Genomic DNA, 24541 nt, shown 5'->3' on the forward strand with positions numbered 1-24541 from the left:
TGTGTTCCGAAGATGAACGAAGGTCTAACGGGTGTCAAACGGCATGAGGATGAGTAATAAATGACATTATTTTCATTTTTGGGTGAACTAGCCTTTTAATATCTTACCAGAGTTCATGTATGTGTAAAAGGCACTTTTCTTCAATAGAATAAGATCTAAACCATAGAAGCGAAGGTCAATATGTTTGACGATTGAGGAAAAGGACAAAAATCACAATTTTAAAGAGAAGATACATACATCTAGCTATATAATAGTTTATTAAACATATATATAATGGGTCTCACACGTGATTTGTGCCTCTGTCAAAAACATTCCTATGCATTACTTAATCTAGGCGTAATAAATTCTGACTAAACTATGTGCTCAATTAAAGCGCAGTGAATTAATTGAATTTCATCATCAACATTATTTTATTGTAGTATTCTTTTCATAACATCACAAAGGGACACATAATCTAAATCTAAAGGATGACGAAATAGTTTGTAATGTTTTATCAAAGGGTGACCTAACGTTTGAAGTAAACAAGTACTCTATCGTTCGCCTATTGGCTGATGTCAGTGAAGTCCCGCCCTGCTGCTCAGCTATTGGACCGCTCGTCTGTCTGTCCACACTCGGCTGATCATGGAGCGTCACTGTGGGGTTTTCCAGTCAAAGGTTTACAGTCTATGGGTTTACACCACTCAGTTGAGGAGAAGAGAGCAAGATAACGGTGAGCACAGCAGCTAGACACTAACAGACGAACTAAGGACTTTGGCCGTCAAATAGGCATTTATTTTTCATCAAGCTCTAGTCTAGACAGATAAACAAAGCATCGATACGGGAGGCAGTGAAAATTTTGTAACGGTTTGTTGACAGTCCTCTATTTTAACCTCTTCAGAAAACAGCTGGATTTGATATAGTTTGTTAACTTGAGCTCAGACTATTATCGCTACCAGTTGCTCAGTTACTCTAGCTCGTTTATTTTGCTGTTTGTAAATACCATTTCGCTCCTGGAGAAAATGTCCAGTCTGCCTTCCTTCAGACCCGAGAAGGGAAGAGCGGAAGTGGCGTTACCTGGACAACAGGCGCAGCACGAGCGTCCCCAGACCGTCTACGTCATACTGGACTCCTCGGCCGAATCTGTCAATCTCATCAGGTTAGTGCACGAGCATCACATAAACTCTGTAGTCGACTGATTCAAACTGTTGTTTTGCATTTGCATTCATGGGATCCTGCAGACTGTAGTGCACTAGATTGATCTTAAGGCTACTTTAAATTAGTGCATGTATTGACAAGTCTTGGAAGATAAACAACTTAATGCAGATGCTGATATGAGTAAACATGGATCATGCTTTGGATTAGAGGTTGTTCAGCTCTTTGTTTCATCACTTGAATGGAGATTGTTGAGTTTTAGTGTGTACAAACACTGAATTTAAAAAAAAAAAAAATCACTCAGAACCAACAGTTACAAAGAAATGGCAAGTAATGCATTGAATTAAACATTACATGTTAAAAACTAAGTTGTAAAGCATGCATTTACAACTTCTAATAAATTTAGACTGTCAGACTGTTCTGCTTCTTTTTTAAGGGTTAGCTATGAATTTTATTTTTGCATATAACTTGACTGTTTTGAGGTCAGTTATTTACATTTTTTTCTCATTCTGCTCTGTTATAAATTATAAAGATGCAATATTAGCCTATTACACAAATTAACCAAAGTTGAGGCATTACAAATATTATTTGAAGTTTCTAAATATTGTGTGCTGCAGGAAGAAAGCCGTTGCACATTAAAATCTTTTTATTCAAATGCACATCGACGTTTTCAGAATATCAGAAGAACCATCTCCTTTAATTCCTCAACCCGACCATCAAAGCCATCTAACCAGCCTCGACCTTTAAAACTACCCCACTCCCTTCAACCCTGCCAAAACAATTCCTCTGGAATGTCCGTCTGTGTTACTCTCACCCACTATAGCCGTTTAACCGGAGGCTTAGCTTTGCACTTTCTGTCCTGAGCCTCAGATTTCACGGGATATGACTCAGCAAATCTACCCACACATTTTCCCTTTCTCTTTTTTTCTTTATCCATGTTTTTGCTCGGCTTCCTCTCAAGTTCTTGCTTGCATTGACTGAATGCTTGCTGAGCGCACGCTATTTTGCTCCTTTTGTACCCAAAAGGAATGTGTTTTTCATTTGCTGAACTCAGGAAAAAGACATGACCACAGCTTTTTCTGTCTACAGCCCAATTGCCATAAAAGTTTACATTTTTATGTTTTACATTGCATAATGTGCTTTCAAAGTTCAATATTCTTTATTGTCACATCATGGTGGTAGTTGTGTTCAGTACAGTAAGAGTGAAATGAAGTATTACAGCAGTACCTAAAGAGATGAGGTACTTTCCATTCTTATATAAAATATTACAATATTGCAAATGCTTATAAAAAAGCCAATCATTACTCCAGTCTTCAGTGTCACATGATCTTTCAGAATTCATTCTGATATGCTGATTTGCTGCTTGAAAAACATTTCTTATTATTATTATTATTATTAACAATGTTGAAAACATTTTTTTTCAGGATTATTAGATGAATAGAAAGTAAAAAAAAAACAGCATTTATCTGAAATACAAAGCTTTTGTAAGATCACTATCAATCAAAAGTTTGGGGTCAGTAAGAGTTTTTTTTGGGTGGAAGAAATTAAAGAAATTAATACTTTTATTCAGCAAGGATGCATTAAAAAGTGACAGTATAGACATTTATAATGTTGCAAAAACTTTATATTTCAGATAAATGCTGTTGTTATCGATTATAAATTGATTATAAATTATAAGTTGTAAATATTATAAATTATTATAAATTAAAAATTGATTTTGATATAGAATTGATGCAGTGACTCCCTCTGGCGGTGACTATTGACTTTTTAGTAAAGGTGTTTTTATTAGGGATGTCCGCAGCTAATACACATTGAAAACACAGTTTATGTAAGTTTAGGGAAAGTTTTCGCGTGTACTTTGTCATTTTCGTTGAAATTTGGGTATTTAAGGAAAGTTCCGCAGCCTGAAAGCTCGAGTCTCTAGAGACCTGGAAGCGTATATGCTTTACTACGATGAAGGCGTTCTTCATGAATATTAATTAGTTTCCCCAAGACAGCGAAGCTGATTGGCTCAAAGGCAAGCGTGGGCGTTAGTCAGCTGGCCAATTAACGAGTAGTGGAGGTTTGGTCAATAAATATTAATTTGGTTTTCATACTGACAGCTCCAGGAAGGTTACCAAGCAACGATTGAATGACATTTTTAATATACATGAGCTAAGCCTTCATCGTAGTAGGTTTCGGAATTTCATAATTTCACCGGAGGATGGAGGAGCTTCGCGTGCTCGGAGTAGCACAAACATGGCCACCTGGTGAAACCAAAACACAAGCGAAACGGCGGATGCTCTGCTCGTAAATTCGCCTTTAGACCGTGCAAATCAGTGTGACAGCTCGTATCAGTCCGAGATTCAGATGCTGACCATGAGTTGATGCGGTTTACAAACCGGATTTACAGGAATGGTTTCGTTTGATAACGTTTGAGCTGATTACATCACTTGGATTATTGCACTAACCAGAAGAGGCTTTAGGTATGTGATATCTGTGAAAGGTCTAAAAATGCATTTAGAGCTTTCTGAGGATAGTATTTCATACTTTATGCTCGGAGGTGATGGTGTTGTGGATGTGATTGTCGCCTTTCTGTTACAGTGACATGTTGGTGAGATAGTGGATGTCTCTCAATCGCTCCGTGAACTCCCTATCTAGACACAGTTTTTGGGATCAGTGGCAATAAATGTTGCATAGATAGGAAGCTGACTAGTTTTGGGACATTTATGCTCATTAGGGTTTTGCTATTGGTGCCCAAGAAAAAAAAGGCCATAAAAGCTTAATGCTGTTTAGGTAGGCTGCCCTTTATGAGCAACTTTTGTAAGGCACTTATGTCATACATCAGTAGTATACATAATTAACACATGTAAATTTTATATATTTATATATATATATATATATATATATATATATATATATATATATATATATATATATATATATATATTTATATTTTGAATTACCATTCAAAACTTTGGAAACATTACCTTTTTAATGTTTTTAAAGAAGTCTCTTATGCTCATCAAGCCTGCATTTATTTGATCAAAAATACAGAAAAGACAGTCCTTTGTAATATTGTGAAATATAATTACAATTTAAAATAATGGCTTTCTATTTTAATATTCTTTAAAATATAATTTTTTTCTGTAATGCAAAGCTGGATTTTCAGCATCATTACTCAGTCTTCAGTGTCACATGATCCTTCAGAAATCATTCTAATATGCTGATTTGATACTCAATTATTATCAAAGTTGGAAACAGTTGTGTTGCTTAATATTTTTTGGAAACTGTGATACTTTTTTTTTTAGGATTTATTGATGAATAAATGGTCAAAAAAGAACAGCATTTATTGAAAATAGAAATATTTTCTAACAATATAAATCTTTACTATCACTTTTTATCAATTTAACACATCCTTGCTGAAAAAATGTATTAATTTCTTCCAAAAAAAAGAAAGAAAGAAAAACACTGACCCTGAACTTTTGAACAGCAGTGTATATTGTTACAAAAGACTTAAATTAAATAAAAGCTGCTCTTTTTTTATTCATCAAAGAATCCTGAAACAAAGTATCACATTATTAAAAATGTTAAGCAGCACAACATTTGTAATAAATCAGCATATTAGAATGATTTCTGAAGGATCATGTGACACTGAAGACTGGATTTAATAATGCTGAAAATTCAGCTTTGCATCACAGACATAAATTATATTTTAAAGTATATTATAATAGAAATATAAATCAAATAAATGCAGGCTTGATGAGTAGAAGAGACTTCTTTCGAAAACATTAAAAATAATAATGTTTCCGAACTTTTGAATGGCAGTGTATATATTCACTGTATAAGCTAAATATAGATGAATCTTTGTTAAAGCTGTCTTTTGTTGTTTGATTGTCATTAATGACAGACAGCCGCAGGTATTTATAGGCTGCTGTCACTTTAAGACCTAATGCACTGATGCAATATAATGATACACATCTGATTTCTTTCTCAACTGTTTACGTTCACTTAAAGTCATCGTTAACCAGAAGTTGTGACTGACTTCTCTTCAGTATTGTGATGTATTTTCGAGTGAAACAGAGTATTGAATGAGAAAAAATGGAGGGCGTGGCTTATTTTTTCCCAATGGGAATTGATTGGATCTAGAATTCCATTCAGCTCACAGCAAACTGACAGTTGGAGGGGATGTTGATTTCATGCTGACTTTAAGACATAACCTACTGTGTTTGTGAATACTAGCCAAAATGGGCATTTTGACATAATTTTGTGTGTCCATTCAAGCGCAAGAATACATAAAAAGAGGAATACAGCGTTAGTGTGCTGTCTGAAACGCGCTGTGTGCACAGATAATAGCACACGAATACCGAATTGAGTTCCCTTTAAAATCGCTAGAATGTGTGAATTGTCAAACATTCAAATTATAAACTTTCACTCTATGATGGTTAAACTTTGCAGTTAATCCATGTATCACATGCATGCGCGGATCCGCTATGATCCGTTACATATATATACTGTATTCTGTGTAATGTATATGTGTGTGTTTTTTCCCACCATCAAAGTTTGTGAGCTGTGTATTAAATAGTATTGTGAGTTTAGTGTATCTGACAGACTTTAATCATTGCAGGATGTTACAGTACACCGCTCCTGTTCACGGTCTCTGCATCAACATGTCAGATAATGGGAGATGTTTGTGGACTGACAGTATATGACGTTGCTGTGTTCTTCCCCTCTCAGTGTTGAACCCCTTCAGCCTGAGTCTGGGATCGTGGCAGATATTGAGGTGGAAGGCATTTTCTCCTCCGATTCGGACACCTTCTACGAGCTCAAGAGTCAGCCCATCACTCCAAGGTGAGTCCGGTGAATGATCCGATTATATAAATACATACTTCCTGTTTGTATCTGTACTGTCACCTACTCATTTAAATTGTGGCCGCATGCCAGATATGCTTTTGAGAGAACGGCAATCATATCTGATTTACTTCCTGCATACTCCGCGTTAGATGTCTAGAAGTGTACTTTGTCACGTTTTGCCACATACCTGTAATTTTTTTTACACTGTAATCAGCTTTACCCCGTGGGATTTTACCGGCAATGAGTTACCGTATTTCTGAATTGTTGACATATTCTACATTCTTCTTGGTTTGCTGTGTCACTCAGATGCGTATCGCTCATTTTGTATGAAATTATCCACCAGTGTTGTGTTTTTTGCTCATTTGTGTGAGCGCTGCTTGTTTTTTCTGCGATGAGGCAGGTCAGTGCATGCTGTCCTGGCGTTGGGTTTCTGTTGACAGAACTTCCCGGTGTCTGTTTCCAGGGGCTTCCCAGTGATTCAGCACAAATCTAAACACCATGATCAATCATAATACCTCTTTCCTCAGCTCTCCTTACAAAAAAACATATTGATTATGGAGTAATATGTTTAAGGTGTGGCTCAGACGGTTTTGCAAAGAATTACTTAACCAAGTGTTTTTTAAGATAAATCAATTATACAACGGTGTCAAAGTTCACACGCTGCTGTCTCCCACACAGTCTTATCTGACAGTGTGATCTGCCTGACATCGTAATCTTTGGATTTGCTTGTTGCAAACAATGTGTTTGAGGCAGCATGGTCTTGGCTGCTTGTTTTCTGTTTGCTCTACGACTTCCCACAATGACTCATCAGAAAAAAAGCCCGTGTGAAAGAAATGTGAAGGCTGTATCATTGGAAATGCAGAGAGATTTTGTTCTGTAGTTGATGGCACCACTGATAAGTTACAAAGGACGTGTTTTGTTTGTATTATTCTCATTTGCAAGTTACTTTGCATAAAACTGTCTAAAGTGAAAAATATGTAGGATGAGACTTTATTTTCCCTATCAGTTGACTAGATTGTGAGAATTGGTCTCTATTTGACATGATTGGATGAAAGGAGTTGGAAAAAAACATGTTTTTTTTTTTTTCATGTTTTATTTTATTAATATTTGATTAATATTTTATCTTGTTTTGATGAAATATTATGAGAACATAACTTTTTTCTTTGGAATAACCTGCAATGATAAAAAAAAAAAGACAAATAAAATGTATTAAGGAAATATGTCACTTTTTTGACAAGCATTTCAACTGAATTTACCTTCCACAATATGATTTATTTCAGAGTGAAATGATATTCAGCAGGAAATAATGTGGAGCAGGATTTGATTATATTCATCAGGATTTAATTGGATCATAAAGAGGCAATCATTTTATTGGTTTCTATATTCTCCCTGCTGTGCCTCAGGCAGAGAAAGTCATTACATTTTGAGATTTTTCTTCCAAGTAGCATGTACAATAAGACCTTTTAAATAAGAAATTAACTCTATTTTTATTCAATAGCTTTTGTTTTTATGAGGAATGCAATTAAGGAGTTTGACATAGGGTTGTCAAAAGTACCGACTTCTGTTTCAAGTCTGTACTGAAATGTAAAAAATGTGATGAAACCAGCATCTTCACTGATTGCTTACACAAATAAACAGAAGCGTTTGAAAGCAGGTGTCTATCAGCGGATCTGTCTATCAGTAGATAGGCCTATATTATGAATGCTTTCAAACGCTCCTGTGTGTATCTGTGTAAGCGCTTGGTGAAGAGCGTCAAACATGTCTATTTATTTACAACATGTTTTTGAAGCTTTGATCATTGTAGCCAATCACAGACGTTGAGCACATGAACAAAATGGCCATTCGGACAAGAGGTGTTTAAGAATCCGCTCAAAATGCTAGGGGGAAATGCTGTTATCTTCACATTTTTAACATTTCAGTAGTCATTACTTTTGACAACCTTAGTTTAACATGACAAATAAAGTTTCATGATCTCATGAACAAGAGAAAATTGTTTCGACCAGTTCTCACGCCGTCTGTCTTAAATCGGTCTCTGTCTCATCTGTGAACTCTCAGTCCTGTGTTTCAAAAATAGCATGCAGTAATATGATTACAGCACGGGAGTGTAGCGTGGTACTCTAAGCTTATTTATCTTCTCATCGTCTGCCCTCGTAGTGGCTCTCTGACCTCTGCTGACCCCGTGACCCCAGCCGGCTCCGTGATGACGTCACGTGTGTTGATGAGGCAGGAGCTGATGCGACAGCAGGCTCAGGACCAGGAGAGACGAGAGGCCCAGAAACAGGCCTCCAGCGCTCAGCAGCGCCTTACTGGCGCCACCCCTGCCATCTCCGTCGCCTCTTCCCTGCCTGCCACCCCGGCCCAGGTTCCTGTGGAAGTGCTGAAGGTATCACATGAGAAATCAAATATGATGATTTGGATGTTTAAATACTGTTTACAACATTAGGGGGAACTAAAGTTGTTCTGTGTTTGAATACTAGGTTCAAACTCACTTGGAAAACCCAACAAAGTACCACATCCAACAAGCTCAAAGGCAGCAAGTGAAGCAATACCTCTCTCACACTCTTGGCAATAAAATAGCCAATCAGACACTGGCAACGTCGCCTTCTCCCCAGCCTGCCTCTGCCCCTGAGTTGGCCCCTGCTGCCAGTAGCACTCCCAGCAGCCCGCTGGCTGTGCTCAGCCTTGGATCGAACAAAGAAGAGGTACAAACTGAACCCAGATCAAATGTTTCTGTTATAAAATGTATATTGGCAAGAATGTGATAAACATATTAATACTTCTATTTAACAAAGATGCATTAAATTGATCAAAAGTGACAAAGACATTTATATTGTTACAAAAGATTTCTGTTTCAAATATTAGCAAATTTTTCTTGAGCATCAAATCAGCATATTGGAATGATTTCTGGAGAATCATGTGACACTGAAGACTGGAGTAATGATGCTGAAAATTCAGCTTTGAATCACAAGAATAAATGACATTTTAAAATGTATTCAAATAGAAAACAGTTATTTTAATTTGTAATAATTTTTCACAATATTACTGGTTTTACTGTATGTTTTGATCACATAAATGCAGTCTTGGTGTGCATACAAGGCTCATTACAAAAACGTTAAAAAAGCTTACCGACCCCAAACTTTTGAATGGTTGTGTATCTTTAAATTATGTAAGTTTAATAATAAAGTTATTGTAAAAATAGTAAAGATAAGAGTTCTTGAGCTAATGCCATGACAAAAGATGACCCATTTACACAATCACTAACAGCATAACGTAATGTTCTCTGCTCTGGCCTACTTTTACATGCACAATTACAAAATAACCTCTACTATCACTGCTCAGTTACTAGATTTTAGTGTAACTTGTTCCTGGCATGATTGTAGGGTGTTGTGCGGTGTTTCTATGTTATTGCTAGGGTGTTCTGTGTGGTTTCATGCTGTCACCAGATATCCAAAGTCTCTGTGATATTCTTAATATGGCTTTTTGAAAAATCATTTTCAATAAATTTTTGATTGCTTAAAAAAGTAACCATAGCACAAACATATACAATTATGCATTTGGCAGACATGATTATACAAAAGGGACTTATACTGCTTTCAAGGTTAATTTTTTATTAGCTCATGTATTCCCTGGAAATCGAACAAATACATATAAAAAAAGTGATGTCTGGCCTGGAAAAATTGTCATCTTCACCATTTATTCAAATATCATTAAATTTGTTAAAGATTTTTCAAATATATTGCGTAGTTGTACCTGGAGTCAATTGGTTTATTTGTGATTACGCAATGAAACATACCAAATTGTGCAGACATAATTTTTGCCCTGGATGTCATACAAAGAAATGATAAACATGCAAAAACAAGAGAGAACCGCCGAAATATTAATAACTGATTATGTTGTAGTCAATGTATGCTTTTTCCTGTGAGCTTTTTGTTTTTTAATGCTTTTTTTTTTTTTTTTTTGGAAGGTAAAAACAAATATCCCCTCCGGACTCCAGATATCACTTTTGGCGCATATATGTGTATCTTCAAATATATATATATATATATATATATATACTCATCAATCTGCAAATATGAGTAAAAATTGGTGTTGATATGAAACGGTGTCAATTGTCATTGGATGGTAACATTTTTATGAATACTAGCAATGCAATGTTGTGAGAACATGAGCGTGAATGACGCTCGGTGATGGGCCAGTGCTGCATCATCACGAAAGTTTAAGCTTTGCCAATTTAAATATTCTAGTGCAAGAAGACGCGAAAGGACACTCAATTCAGTATTCGCACGCCGTGTAGGAAGTTTTCTGTGTGCGAACATCCGAAGCGTGCACCCAGAAAGCCGCGTCTCAAGACAGCGTTCAAATACTGAATTTAAATAAAATAACAAAGTTATGTAACTAAAATAACCGTACTGTGGAGTACAGTTGAGAAACAGTTGAGAAAGAAACCGCATGTGTATCAGTATATTGGATCCGTGCATTAGCTCTTAAAGTGACAGTAGCCTAATAAACGTGCTGCTGTCTGTGTTTTTAATGTTTATCAGACAACAAAAGGCGGAGAAAAATCAGTCATTGCTCTTGACTGAATAACTTTTGTAACTTTCAGTGAGGACTATGCAGTGTTATGTTTCATTTGATTATTACATTTCTGTGCCTGAAATTTGCTATCTAAAATTTTGGTGTCATAACTGCCTGTTTTTGCAAAATGGCTGGTAAAAATATTTATGGTTAATTTTCTTAAGTCATCACCCAATGGGAGGTGTGGCAAAAAGTTTTAGGCCCTGTATATATAAGCGCTCTGTCCTACTTTCACATGCAAAATTACACAGTAACTTTTACTATTCCTATGACTAATTACAGTACAGATATCCCTATAGTTTTGAGGATTTTATATACAGTATCTCAAATCTGACCCAGATCTATCGCAATAAGATATCAGCACACTAACCATTCACTTTCATTTTCTGTATATGATATAGCTTGTGTGAGAAGTCAAAGTTTAGTGTTGTGTTATCAAACAATGCTGCATTGACAGGATAAGGTTTTATTCTCCAACCAGCTTGTACATTAGGCCGCTTACTTTGCTAGTCATAGTCTGTGAATTTCACATGCTTACAAAACTGCACTAACCAGTAATTATTGCCCTAATAATCTCAACTCTTAAGCCGTTTAGAGTATGCTAGACAACTAATTAAGTGTTTAGCTCTGAGACTCGGAAAGATTCTTTTGAAGAATTCGCCCTGCGTTTACTAAATACAATAGTGCGCTTTGTCAGGTCTGCGTGAAGTCGGCCAGACTCTCTCTGGCACTTTGCTTTTGGTACCACATTGTGCTGGTAAATATCACACTCGAGGCTCAATGACCCTAGCACACTTTGCACTTTGTGTGGGCTTGGCTATTAAAGCCTTTCAGTCCTGTATTTCTCCTGTTCATGTACTGAAGGAGCCTTCTCAATCAAAACCACTGGCTGGAAAACCCTACCATGAAATACAAGCTGGCTAAGGTTCGAGACTTATTTCAGACTTTGAATCGGATGTCTGTATTTCTCATCTCCATGTGGCCGGTGTGTCACTCTGGAAACTGCTGTGTAGTGTGTTATTTAGAAATCCTTCTGCTTCATGACTCAACATGGAAGTCACACTTTAAAGCAGCTTCTTGTGATGGAAGGAGTGTAAAAGTTTATCTACAAGTCCTGCTAAACCGTTTTTTCCCTCTCTTTTCGATATGCACAGATTGAAGACGTCATCGATGACATCATCAGCCTGGAATCGAGTTTAAACGATGAATTTATGACACTGATCGACTCGGGTTTGCAGCTTCCCAACACGGTATGTAGCAACATCCTCAACTCTGTTGAGGATCAACTGAGCAATTCATTTCATAAGAACAGATTAAGTAAAGATTTTACATGCATAACTTTTTTTATATAATTTGCTGTTGATGATGATGAAACAGCCATTAGTCATAGTTTCCAGTTAATTCACTGATGCCCACATTTCTGCCTTAGTCTTTTGCAAGGAAATTTGTCTCCAAGCGAATCCTGCTCTGACATGCCATTGCTTTGGAAATACAATTTCGTTTTCAAATCAGTAATTTTCAGTTGAGTGTGGGAGGAGTTCAGGTAGAGGCACTTGTGTAACCAGTTACGATAGGCTCATGGGCTTCAGTATCGTCAGTGTATTGTTTGCATTCGGGACGTTTGGGTTGAATGTGGGCTTGAAACACTGGAAGCAAATATAAACTTCTGACACATGGTTCACAATGGGTGGGGTCGCCGCACCGCTGAGGAGTGACAGAGAGCTGCCGCGCACACACATGCAGAGACACCGGCCATTCAATGTGTGTGCATGAGCTGATTTCTGTGGTGTTTTTAATGCTCCAGAACATATTTCCCCATTTCTAAACGTCCCTTTTTACGGAGAGACGCATAGAAAGAGGAAGCACTTTGCAGGCGTGTAAGAGAACATGAGGATTCTGGTTTTACTGCCGGAGAATGAAAAGAAAAAGGGCCAGATTGAGGTAAATTTAGCACATTTCATCTCTCTGTTTAATTGCCTGTCTTGTCACTTTCTGTGTAAATGCGGTGTAAAGATGGTAGGTTTGTGTTTTGGTTGGTTTAAATAATCTTAGCAATCCAATGGGTTTATCTGGGCATGTCTTGGCCAAGATCTATGCCTCAGTACTGCAGACTCAAAAGAAATTTGGATGAATTTTACATAATTGATTTTTGCACAGGTGTCACCTCATCGGTTTCACAAATCAAAAGTTACCTTTCAGACTGGCTGTTTGTCAAGATGAATGAAACGTGTTTTGTGGTAAACTTGCGAGTTTGAAACTTCAAACATCTTATGTAACTGGTTTAGTAATTCTAAAAATTTCTGACTTCACTCTAAATGCAGCTATGGGTTGATGAAATGCAAGCAGTGAAATGCAATACCTCACTGATGAAATGCTAGCAGAACAAACCATTTTTGTGTAAATTGCCGCATTCACTATGGAAATGTACATGTTTTTATTAGTGGCAGCACTTTTTATGAAGCATTTAAGCATAAATTTGTGGTTAGATGTGCTCTGTTTTATGTTCTCAAAATTTTAGTAAGCACTGACAGAGGAATGTTTATGCATTTTTATGTTTTGAGCTCCAAAATAATTTAGATTTATTCATATAATTGTCCTTACCTAGTCTAGTTTGTTTCACTTTACAAATAAACGTGCACACAAGAACCGTTTGGCCATTATTAAAGATGTTTCCCTTCAGATATGAAGGTTCATGTTTGTGGTTATCTGAACTGAATAAAGGTTATCCATACGGCGCACCATGTGTGATGAGGGGGCCTCTGACGAGATAATGCAGTGGGCGGGGCCCTGATTTAATGGGTTGTGGTTGGTTTTCAACAGCTGCCAGTCTCAGGAAATCTCCTGGATGTGTATAGCAGTCAGGGCATGGCGGCGCCCACCATCACCGTCAGCAACTCCTGCCCTGCAGACCTGCACAACGTCAAGAGAGAGTTGACCGGTCTGTATCTCTCATCTTTGGCCTTCCATTTCTTTATCTCTCTGCTTCTTCTTCCTCATTTCTCTAGCACCGATCCTTCACCAGCCAGTCGATTCAGTCTTACTGTATCAGCAGAGTTACACACCACATTTGCCATTTCCCAATTTCACTGCAGTTCCCAGATCTGTTCTCGCACACACACACACTGTTAAAATACAATCATCGCTGCATATGATTCAGTATCGTGTCAGTGGATATTTGTGGTTTTGCAGAACTTGTGACTAAGTGGTTAGTGCAAATACCCATCATTTATCAGTCACTGGCCAGCATGCAATAAAAAAGTAAAGTAAAACTGCTAAATTATTACGATTGCTACTAAAACGGCAGTGTTTTATAAGACTTTTGGAATGATAGGAGGGCAGATATGGTTTGTGAATCTTAAGCCACATTCAGCAGCAGAATACGGTTGTCGTATTCTATAAACGAACTCACTCCCGTACATTTTTGGGACTCACAACTGCATTCTCTGAAAAAACGGACTGGATAACCGACTCCAGTCTGAACGGAACCGGACTGGACAGCTAGTTGTCCGTCAGGTCATACAGTGCGAGAGAGCCGCTCTGTGCTGCACAAACACGTGTCTACCATGTGTTGCAGCTTTACATGTGTGGTTTCAATAACTTGCGGCGATGGATATATGAGCTTTTAGATCTGGTCACTGTTCTCCACCGACTCAAATGCTCTGCTCTCCATCCACATATAAAAGCTTCTGTCGGGTAATGAAGTTTTGATGGATGAAATCGCGGCTAGATTGGACTCTTGTCGTGTCTAAAATAAGACTTTGCAGATTTATGGACATTGCCATCTTTGATATTACTTTGGTCACTGTCGCTTGATTCCTAATGCATGTTCATACAGACAGTATTCGAGAAGATAATGTAAGTCACTGTGTGAACAGGACTGTTATCAATCAAAGTGAACAGTTTATTTAGCTAAGAAAAACTAAAAAAGTGTAGTAAAATCACAGTTTGCTTTTAGAAACCATTGTAAGTAAGTTATTTGTTGATTGATTCCCACAAAAGGTCCCACATCTCAACCATAACTTGAACTCAAACAGCGTTCTGTTTGTTTGAACAATGGCAGACTGAGGGAGTGTTCAGGATACCTGTTTGAAAACGGGTAATTTTTGTGGCAGTTTGTCTGGTGATGCTAGTGGAAAAGAAATTGCTCACTTCCCCTTTAATATGAAGTATAAATTACCATGTTATTTGTTTTTTATAGATGCAGAAGCAAAAGCTATTATGAAGGAGAGACAGAAAAAAGACAACCATAACCTGAGTGAGTTTTGATTTTGTGCAGATTTGTTTCTTTTTTATCTCTAGATATGTCATTACTATCTGCACATAAAAACCTGAAGACTAACCGTCATTGGTAGAGGATAAGGAAGTTAATTACATTTCTAGTTATCTGAAACATCTTGCCTGTCTAGTTGTTCCCATCCATCTAAAGTATGTATGTGTGTGTGTGTGTGTGTGTTTTGTAGTTGAGAGAAGAAGAAGATTCAACATTAATGACCGCATTAAGGAACTCGGAGCTCTCATTCCAAAGTCCTCTGACCCGTCAGTACCACTGCTCTCATTCTCACTTCTCTTTGGTTTTCAACAGTGATCATTTAAGTGAAATTCATTGTTTGATTTTTTTTTTTTTTGTAATCGTAAAATGTTTGTTTTCAGGTTTTAAAAAAATCAAAGTGGTCTCCCACTACTGTATTTGTCTTATGTAGAGTATTTTTTCACTGATTTCATTCAGTGTATGCGTCTGTATGAGTATCTGCGTGTGTTTTCTCAACAGAGAGATGCGCTGGAACAAGGGCACCATCCTAAAGGCGTCGGTCGACTACATCCGCAAGCTACAGAAGGAGCAGCAGAGAGCCAAAGAGATGGAGACGAGACAGAAGAAACTTGAACACGCCAACCGCAGTCTGCTGCTGCGCATTCAGGTATTCTGCAGCATAGATTTACACACAAACTCTTTTGCCATATTTAAATCAATTTCACAGAATTATTTTATATACTATTTTATAAGTATTAGAATTAGCTTTTATTTTTAGTTTGTTTTAGTGATTTTATGTTTCTTAAAATTGGCATAGTAACATGGAATGAATTGTAGCGATGGTCTAGCTTTATTTTATTTTTATTTTATTTTATTTATTTATTTTTTTTGGAATTCATTCGTTGAATAAATTGTAAAAATGTTCTAGCTTTATTTTTTTATTTTTTTATTATTTTTTTTTTTTTATTTTATTTTATTTTATTGTATTTTACCATTTACCCCAAAATTTGCATCCTTTCTTAAAATTGGCATAGTAACATGGAATGAATTGTAGCAATGGTCTAGCTTTATTTTATTTTATTTTATTTTATTTTATTTTATTTTATTTTATTTTATTTTATTTTATTTTATTTTGCCATTTACCCCAAAATTTGCATCCTTTCTTAAAATTGGCATAGTAACATGGAATGAATTATAGCAATGGTCTAGGGGTTAAGCACACATTTCGGACACATTGAGTTCTGATGCTAATGCAGAAGACTCTAATTTGAGTCTAATTTGAATTATGTGTCCTGATCCCACACCCGCTTTCTTCTCCCCATCATTTCATGTCATCTCTTTACTCTTGCTGTCAAAAAAAAGGTAAAAAAAACCTAAAACAAGAAAGATGGATTTAAAAGAGAGAAATTGACACTGACAGCAATTTAAATCACTTGAGCTCAGCGATGTTTCTGTTCTGTGAGTTTGTAGTAGTAGCAATTTGTGTAAAACTGCTGTATCCTTGTGTATCAGGCAGCAGATAACCGTATGCAATCCCACTGGCAGTCGCCACATCACACCATCGCTCATTTGCATAAAGCTGACCTTTGTTCAACTCTCTGCTGTCACTTTCAATGCCGAAAATCGACAACTCTTATTAAAACCTAATTTCTGCACCTTGTCATCTTAAAATGTTGCTGTGATTTAACATGTTGTGCCTGTGTGATCGGCAGGAGCTGGAAATGCAAGCTCGTCTCCACGGCATCTCTTCATCTCAGATCTCTGGCTCCACGCTGGCCCAGTCGCAGACCTTAACTCTGGATCACAACCCCAGCAACGACCTCTCCAAGACTCTTCTGTCCCTCAATCAGACCACGCCCTCTTCCTTCCTGTCTCCGCCTTCTTCTACCTCCTCAGTTGGCGGGGCGGTCACCAGTCCTCTGGACCTCGGGACACTCAGCTTCGGCGAGTTGGATGACCCCGCCGCCTCCGTGTTTAGTCCAGCCCTGATGGCGGATATGGGGTTAGGCGATATTTTAATGGATGACAGCAGCGCTCTGTCACCTGTAGGGGGCGCCGATCCCCTGCTTTCCTCAGTCTCCCCGGGAGCATCCAAAACAAGCAGTCGTAGAAGTAGCTTCAGCATGGAAGAAGACTTGTGACGGCTTCAATTCGGACGATAGTTTTGCTCTAAGTTGCAAATCCTGCTTGCGCGCTCCATTGTTGGCCAGTAGAGGGCACGCTCTTTATTAATCGCTGTACTGTAGAAGTCTCGTAAAAAGAGTTTGAGATCCTCAAGACTTTTTTCTAGAGTATAGAAAGACTTCGGGAGCAGACGCTGATGTTTAGAGCCTCATTTATCATCTGGACCTCTGATGAATATATAGAAGAATATATGTACATAGAGTAGATTTAGTCCTAAACATCTATTTTGTGTTTTTAATATGCAGTTATATGAAAAGTAGCACTATAATATTAACTCAAGGTCAAACCACATGAATATATTAGACATGTTGGGGAAAAAACATGCCTGAATAGTAAAATATATAATTATTTTTAGGTTCAGACCTCACTCGAATGGTGGGCTCCAAAAGTCTGAGACTTTAAACCTTGAAATATGCAATACGCAGGATTTTGAATTATAGAGTAAAAATATTTTAGATTTTGTACTTGTCAGCTGCTGTCATTAAAGTGAAAAGAGACAAACCAAATACTAAGATGTTATCAGTTTAACTTTTAACTTAAATTATTATGCTAATAACATACACTACTGTTCAAAAGTTTGTCACTGTGTTTTTTTTAAATAAATTAATATTTTTATTCAGCAAGGATGCATTAAAGGTGCAGTAAGCAATTTCTGAGAAATGCTGTTGATATTTGAAATCACGAAAACAAACCCCCTTTCTTTATTACCCCGCCCCCAAATTCACAAACACACTATGCAACACAGGCACCTCCCCCCTCACGAGTGGACACGCCCTCTACTGCTGATCAACAGCGTTTCTCTGAAATTGCTTACTTCACCTTTAATTTGATCAAAAGTCCCAGCAAAGTCATTAATAATGTTACAAAAGATTTATCTTTCAAATGTCACTTTTAATGGATTCCACAAAAATTTTAGGTGGCAAAAACTGTTTTTAACATAATAATAATGACTGATAATAATAATAATAAATATTTCTTGAGCAGTAAATCAGCATATTAGAATGATTTCTGAAGGATCATGTGACACTGAAGACTGGAGTAATGATGCTGAAAATTCAGCTTTGATCACAGGAATAAATTACATTTTAAAATAAATATTGCAATATTTTACTGTTTTTACTGTATTTTTAATAAATGAAAAATAATGTTTACAGACCCCAAACTTTTGAACAGTAGTGTAATTTGAAATTATGAACGTCTCAGACTTTTGGAGCTGACTGTATGTTAGTGTTTAGCTCTTCAAATATGAAAGGGACAGTTGTGTTTTATTTCCCTTTTTTAATGTTAGTCTGTACATCTGTGCAACTGATAAAGGCGGCAGTAAACCTGTTCCTAAACGTGCTTTTAATGTCCTCAGGAAAACACAACAGAGAAAAGAGAACATCCTGTTCAGCTCTGCTTTCATTTCCTGCTGGGACGTTTGTGTTTTTATGTGAAACTGGTGTTTTTAATGGAGAAAAATTCAAACCAGCTTCATGTCGAGTGTCTGAAAGGTCCATGTATGATTTACACGGATCACCTCGCTGAAGCATAAACACTTGAATAGAGTCGAACATGGTGTTTCTGTCATATCTACAGTATCTGTGCCATTGCGTCTCGGCCTCTATGATTTTGATTTGATCCCACTCAAACTAGTTACGTGCTGATGTCAGATTGTCTATGCAAGTACTTTCATAGTGAAGTAGCAGAGGTTAATGTGAGCAGCTGACCGTCGTGTTTCCTTTGACATTCAAAGACCTTTCAGCTCAGAATATTGCTGTTGTTCTCTGCCAGAGAGCCACGAATCACATTAATGACTCATCAAACCGTCGTTATCGTGATTTTGAAATGTATCACTGCAGTCTTTACATCCCTTATCAGGAATATGATGACATTCTGAAGTTGTGTTTTTATTTATTCCCAGACTCGTTCTGCTGTTGATGGTTTTCATACGTGTTTTAGGCATTAATGGTCATATCCTGATTTAAAGACCCAGTTTTGGAGCCGAAAGCAAAGGAAATCAGAAGAAAACACGTTTTGAATCTGTACAGTGAGGTTTGATTTAGTTGATTTTGGCACAATACTTGTGTGTTTTATACCACACTAGAAAGATGAAATGTTTTTTTTTTTAGGTTTGGCATTGTTTTTTTTACCCTGTTGTGAATAGACAGATCTGAATATGTATGTTAGCAATAGCAACTTGTTTAAAACATCTTGTAGGTATGCAACATTACAGCTCATCTATGTGTTGAAACATCCTTGTGAATAGTTTATATAATATCTATATATTATGTGCTGATTTAGCACAACGACTAACGTATATTCAGAAGAGTTTTATTTTACCACATATAGGCTATAAATCATACATTTAAGATGACATAAAATGTATTTTCACTGCTATTTAAAATAAAACAAAATAGACAATGAAGGGTTGGTTCACCCAAAAATGAAAATTCTGCCATTAATTACCCTAATAAAGATCTTTTTGCCATTTTTTTTTAACAAAATTTTAATCTCCAATGCACGTTCACCAAAGCACCACGACGCATGCGTGTTGTGTTGACGCGAGAGCAGAGTTGGAGATTTATATTTTGTAAATAAAGTGGTAAATTATGTTTTTTGAACAAACAAAGCACTCGCGTTGCTTCATAAAATTGAGGTTAAACCACTGGAGTAACATACTTTGTCTTTACTACCTTTCTGGGGCCTGAAAGTGGTATTTGCGTAGGCAATTTAATCAAAAAGATCTTCATTTGTGTTCTGAAAATGAATGGATGTCTTACGGGTTTGGAGTAATAAATGACATTATTTAAATTTTTGGGTGAACTAACCCTTTAATATCCACAGTGATGGATCGTTTTAGAACCTTGCTGACAAAAGAGGGAAAGAGATTTACTTTTTATAAACAATGTGTATAAAATACAATGCATAAAGCAGATCAATGTAATGAAAGCTTATTGCAGCCCAGTTAAGGTTAGGATGTATGCAGTGTAAGTGTTACCCCTGTATCACTGCATTCAGTGGTTCTGTGACTTTAAGGTGATTTTGTCTCTGGTAAAGGCATCTGTTGTGTGCACAGCTCGTGTTCAGCCGCTAAAGAAACGTACGTTCAGTCCTAAACCGTTGGGGAATTGCGTGTTCTTTTTAGGCGAAATTATCAAGTACTTTTGTAAATATTTCTTTGAAGCCTCCATTTTGGATGCCCAGCGATGGGATTTGTGTTTTGGAGGTTGTCGTGCAGTTTCTGCCAGCTGAAATTTCCTCAATCTTGCCATCAGTTCTGTGGTCGGTGCCGTGTCGAGCTTTGTCTAAAAATTCATTAAAAAGACCTTCAAGTTGACTCTAAACTGCAGAACTGTACTGCAGAAGACTATTAGGCAGCGTTTACATTCATCTCATGAGTATGTTCTTGATAATATCCTGTAGATGTCCACTGTCCAGTCACACTTGAGCAAAGGGAATGTGTTTGTCGTTTGTTCTGTATTTCTGGATGTTTATTCCCTGTATTTTCGTAACAACATTGAAACAAGCAACAGTTATGCAGATTTCTTTTTGTACTCTTCAATATATAGATTTTTTTTTTTTTACTTTTTAGGAAAAAAGAATAAATAAAGTTGTAAAACAGCAGTGCATTTGTTTGAGTATTATTGGGTTTTTTTTTGTTTTTGTTTTTTTAAAGAAACTTTATGGTATAAATGCTATTTTTAGGACCTTTCAGGTTTGTTTGTTTGTTTGTTTGTTTGTGAATATCATTAAAGATGCTCATCAGATTCTCATTATTGCAATGCAGTAATGCTAGGATTAAATTAGTATTTTTTTATTTGAACTTATTATAAATTTGGGACCATTGAACAAATACATTAATTCATTTTAAATTTGTAATATAAACATATAATTTTATGTGCTACACTAATGAAAACAAGATTTTCTTCTAATGAGAACTAGGGAAAAAATATAATTGTGAAAAAAATCATTTAATGCAAAAAAAATTATGGTCCCAAATAGGTTTTATAAATGGCCTATATAACTGTATATATATATATATATATATATATATATATATATATATATATATATATATATATATATATATATATATATATATATATATATATATTAGTTTTTAAATAATATTTAATTAATAAAATTAATTTAATGTTGTATAAATTATATGTAATTATTATATTTTATATATAATTTTATTGTAGGTAAACATATACAGTATATGTAAATAAAGTTAAATGTACTTTAAATGTTTCTTCTAATGAGAACTAGGGAAAAAATATAATTGTGAAAAAAAAAAAATCATATAATGCAAAACAATTATGGTCCCAAATAGGTTTTATAAATGGCCTATCAAAAAAGGCTTTTATTAAAAAATAATAATAAAAGAACTGAAAGAGTAAATTAACAGTGTTTTTTTTTACCTTACATTTTCTGACATTTCTTTCAATCCTAAAACACAACACGATGCAATGTGCAATTCAAAATACATAGCAAACTCCTGTAAAAATCAATAAGTAAAAATGTCTTCATATTAACAGACTTTTCTGAGAATGTGTTCTTGACAAATTTTGTGAGATGCACTAAAAAGCATCCACACAGTCTAATTTAGCCCTATTTTTGAGAATAAAAGTGATTGTCCAGCAGAGGGCAGTAACATCTCATGTCTTTAGAAGTGTAAGAAAAAGAGTGACGTGATGTGTGGTCAAGTATGGTGTCCCATACTCTGAATTTGTGCTCTGCATTTCACCCATCCAAGAGCACACACCATGAACACACACCTGGAGCAATGGGCAGACACTTTTTGTTTTGTTTTGTTTTGTTTGCTGCAACTGGGGAGTGATTGGGGGTCACCTTTAGGATGCAAGCGGTAATGCCAGATCAAAAGTTGTTATCATGATATCTTGAGTAATTATAACCTTTTTAGCTATTTTATGATGTTTGACAATATAGTGATGGGCGATTTCAAAACACTGCTTCAGAGATTTACAAATTGAATCAGTGATTCGGAGCACCAAAGTCACGTGATTTCAGCAGTTTAGCCATTTGATAGGAGATCAGAGTCACTGATTCAATTCGCAAAGCTCCAAAGCAGTGTTTTGAAATCGGCCCATCACGAGATACTGTTGAAAAGTCGTTATTTTGTTGTTTTGGTGCACAAAAAGTATTCTTGTTATTTTATAATATTAATGCATTGCTTTGCATTTTGATATTCTTCTCATTATTTCCCTATAGTTCCCGAGTATTTAAAGTGCACTCTCTCTTTTTGGAATTTTCAGTCTGAACACACTACACTATTGCTGCGTCCCAATTCGCCTACTTATACTACGTCGTCCTAAAAGTATTTACTGTTTTTGTAAAGAAAAAGTACATACTTTTGAGTGTGTAGAAGAGTATGCAAGTTTTGGGACACTACCTCGTCATAACTGCGTCTTTAACGGACGTTCTGTTGCTTAGTTACTCAACCTGTAACTGTTTAAACTACCCTGTCAATCATCTTGTCACAGTTAAAATCCTCCACATTGAATTAAATTTATTTTCCTACCGTTTCGGAGAGAAATGTAGTCGCACGACGTGCGACGCACGTTGATCTGCCAGTCATGGGTCTTTCATGCAGAGAACTCTCCTCATCTTTGCATTATGATGCATTTAAAAGTTAATGACCAAACACATCGTTATAAAAGTTCACAATGCTGTTGCAGATGAAATATAATGTGGATAACATTTAATAAATATCTTTTTGTCAGGTTAGACACTGCTTATTAATCATTCAAGCCCCTTTATCTTAACCGTCGTACCTCGCACGTCCGTCATGTTTGTAGTTTTTAAACACTTTTTATTCGTATTTGTAGTTCTAATCGAATCCTCGTCCACAGCGCAACGTGTTATGGGCAATATTAGCCGTTAGAAGTGTGCACGGATCTGCACTTCGAATTCTAACCAGAAAAAGTACACCATCCGGGTATCTTTGGAATACTCATTTCAACGATTTGGGACATACTAATTCTTTTTTCGAATACTATTTAGGACGCATAGTATGCGAATTGGGACGCAGCATATTTGTACTTAAAAACATCATAGAATAGTGCATAAGTATGCAAATTGGGTGATTTTGCAGGAATTGTAATCAGGCGCCAAAAAACTACCCATTAAATGTCAGTTGAACCAAGGTAGCTGAAGAAAATTTACAAGGTAGCTAGTTGAAGAAAAATGGCATGAACAGAAGAGACAGGAACGCATGCAAGCTACAGTGACAATGGAGGCCTATATATACGAGAGATTGTGCGAAGAGGTTAGAAAGTACCCTCATTTGTACAACTCTAGCATGAAAAAACAACTTAATTCATCAGTTTGGATTTATTAGTAAAACTCTTAGTAAAATCCTGTCAGGTTGTCACTGCACCTTTCTGTTGTGTCTGTTCTGTGTGTGTTTCGTTGTTTGTCAAACTCAGCGCTGAATATGTGTTGCTTTAGCCCGACCACAGTATAACACCATATTATTGTTATTCCAGCTCTCCACCTCCCTGCTATAAAATGTGTTTCTGTTTCTTCTGAAATCTCACTTCCCCATATTAACTGTGTTAGTTTTGGATGAAACCTCGAACCCACCCGCACACGAGTGTTAGTGTAACTCAGACCTGCAGTGCATTCTGGGTAGATCGTCTGGATTGTGTGTTTTAATAGTTCACTTGATCCTTCATCAGGGAGAGGGAGGGAGTGTCATTTTATCACAGATAGGATATAAAGCACCCGGACGGGAAGTATCCTCTTTGTCCTGAGATGCGATGCCAACAGGGCTGATTTTATTAGCACTTGTGGCAGGCCAAAATTATTTCCCGAGTGTGAAAATAATCAGGATCTCAGAGTAATTGAAAAGTAAATCATAAAGAAAATGTCTGTAATAAAATAGAGACCAAGTTGCATTAGCAAATTATTTTGTTTGCACAGGTGGGCATAATTATTTTGTTAAATTAATAATTAACTTCTGTATTATGCAATATTAAATTTATTTAATATTTAGCATTAAAATTGATAAGTAAATTAAATATTTTAATTTCATATACTTGTGTGTGTGTGTGTATATATATATATATACACACACACACATTATTTAAATATTATTTAAAAACTATAAAAATTATATGTATTTATAACATTTTATATATATTTTTCTAATATGTTTATATATATATAATGAAGTTAAATGTTGTACTTCTAATGTTGTATGTTATATAGTTTATTTGTATTTATGTATATTACATTTTATTATATATAAATATATATGCAATTAAAACATGTAAAGTAATTTTATAGTTTATATATATATATATATATATATATATATATATATATATATATATATATATATATATATATATAGTTATATATCTATATATAGTATATATAGTTTTTAAATAATATTTAAATAATTTTCAGTAATTTTTAAATTAATATTTTAATGTTGTATAAATGATATGTATTTATTATATGTATTATATTTTATATATAATTTTATTGTAGGTAAATATATATGCAGTTATATGTATAAATATATATGTAATTAAAAGAATATTTAAAGTAATTATA

At 35.8% G+C, this 24541-nt stretch overlaps 1 protein-coding gene across 2 annotated transcripts; it reads left to right on the forward strand.

Moving 5' to 3' along the window:
- Positions 1 to 653: 653 nt before the first annotated feature.
- On the forward strand, positions 654 to 20573 carry tfe3a (transcription factor binding to IGHM enhancer 3a). Of its 2 annotated transcripts, none has more exons than XM_067394407.1 (10): positions 654 to 1135; positions 5848 to 5961; positions 8119 to 8347; positions 8442 to 8666; positions 11694 to 11789; positions 13360 to 13477; positions 14738 to 14794; positions 15000 to 15075; positions 15308 to 15455; positions 16501 to 20573. In XM_067394407.1, the coding sequence occupies exons 1-10, from the start codon at positions 999 to 1001 to the stop codon at positions 16927 to 16929; spliced, it is 1629 nt and encodes a 542-aa protein (XP_067250508.1). In that variant the 5' UTR covers positions 654 to 998; the 3' UTR covers positions 16930 to 20573. The 2 variants fall into 2 exon arrangements, with proteins under 2 accessions (XP_067250508.1, XP_067250509.1); XM_067394408.1 differs by lacking the exon at positions 654 to 1135 and adding an exon at positions 3240 to 3596.
- Positions 20574 to 24541: the final 3968 nt, after the last annotated feature.

The sequence above is a fragment of the Chanodichthys erythropterus genome, chromosome 9, assembly GCF_024489055.1.
Source record: "Chanodichthys erythropterus isolate Z2021 chromosome 9, ASM2448905v1, whole genome shotgun sequence".
Taxonomy (NCBI): domain Eukaryota; kingdom Metazoa; phylum Chordata; class Actinopteri; order Cypriniformes; family Xenocyprididae; genus Chanodichthys; species Chanodichthys erythropterus.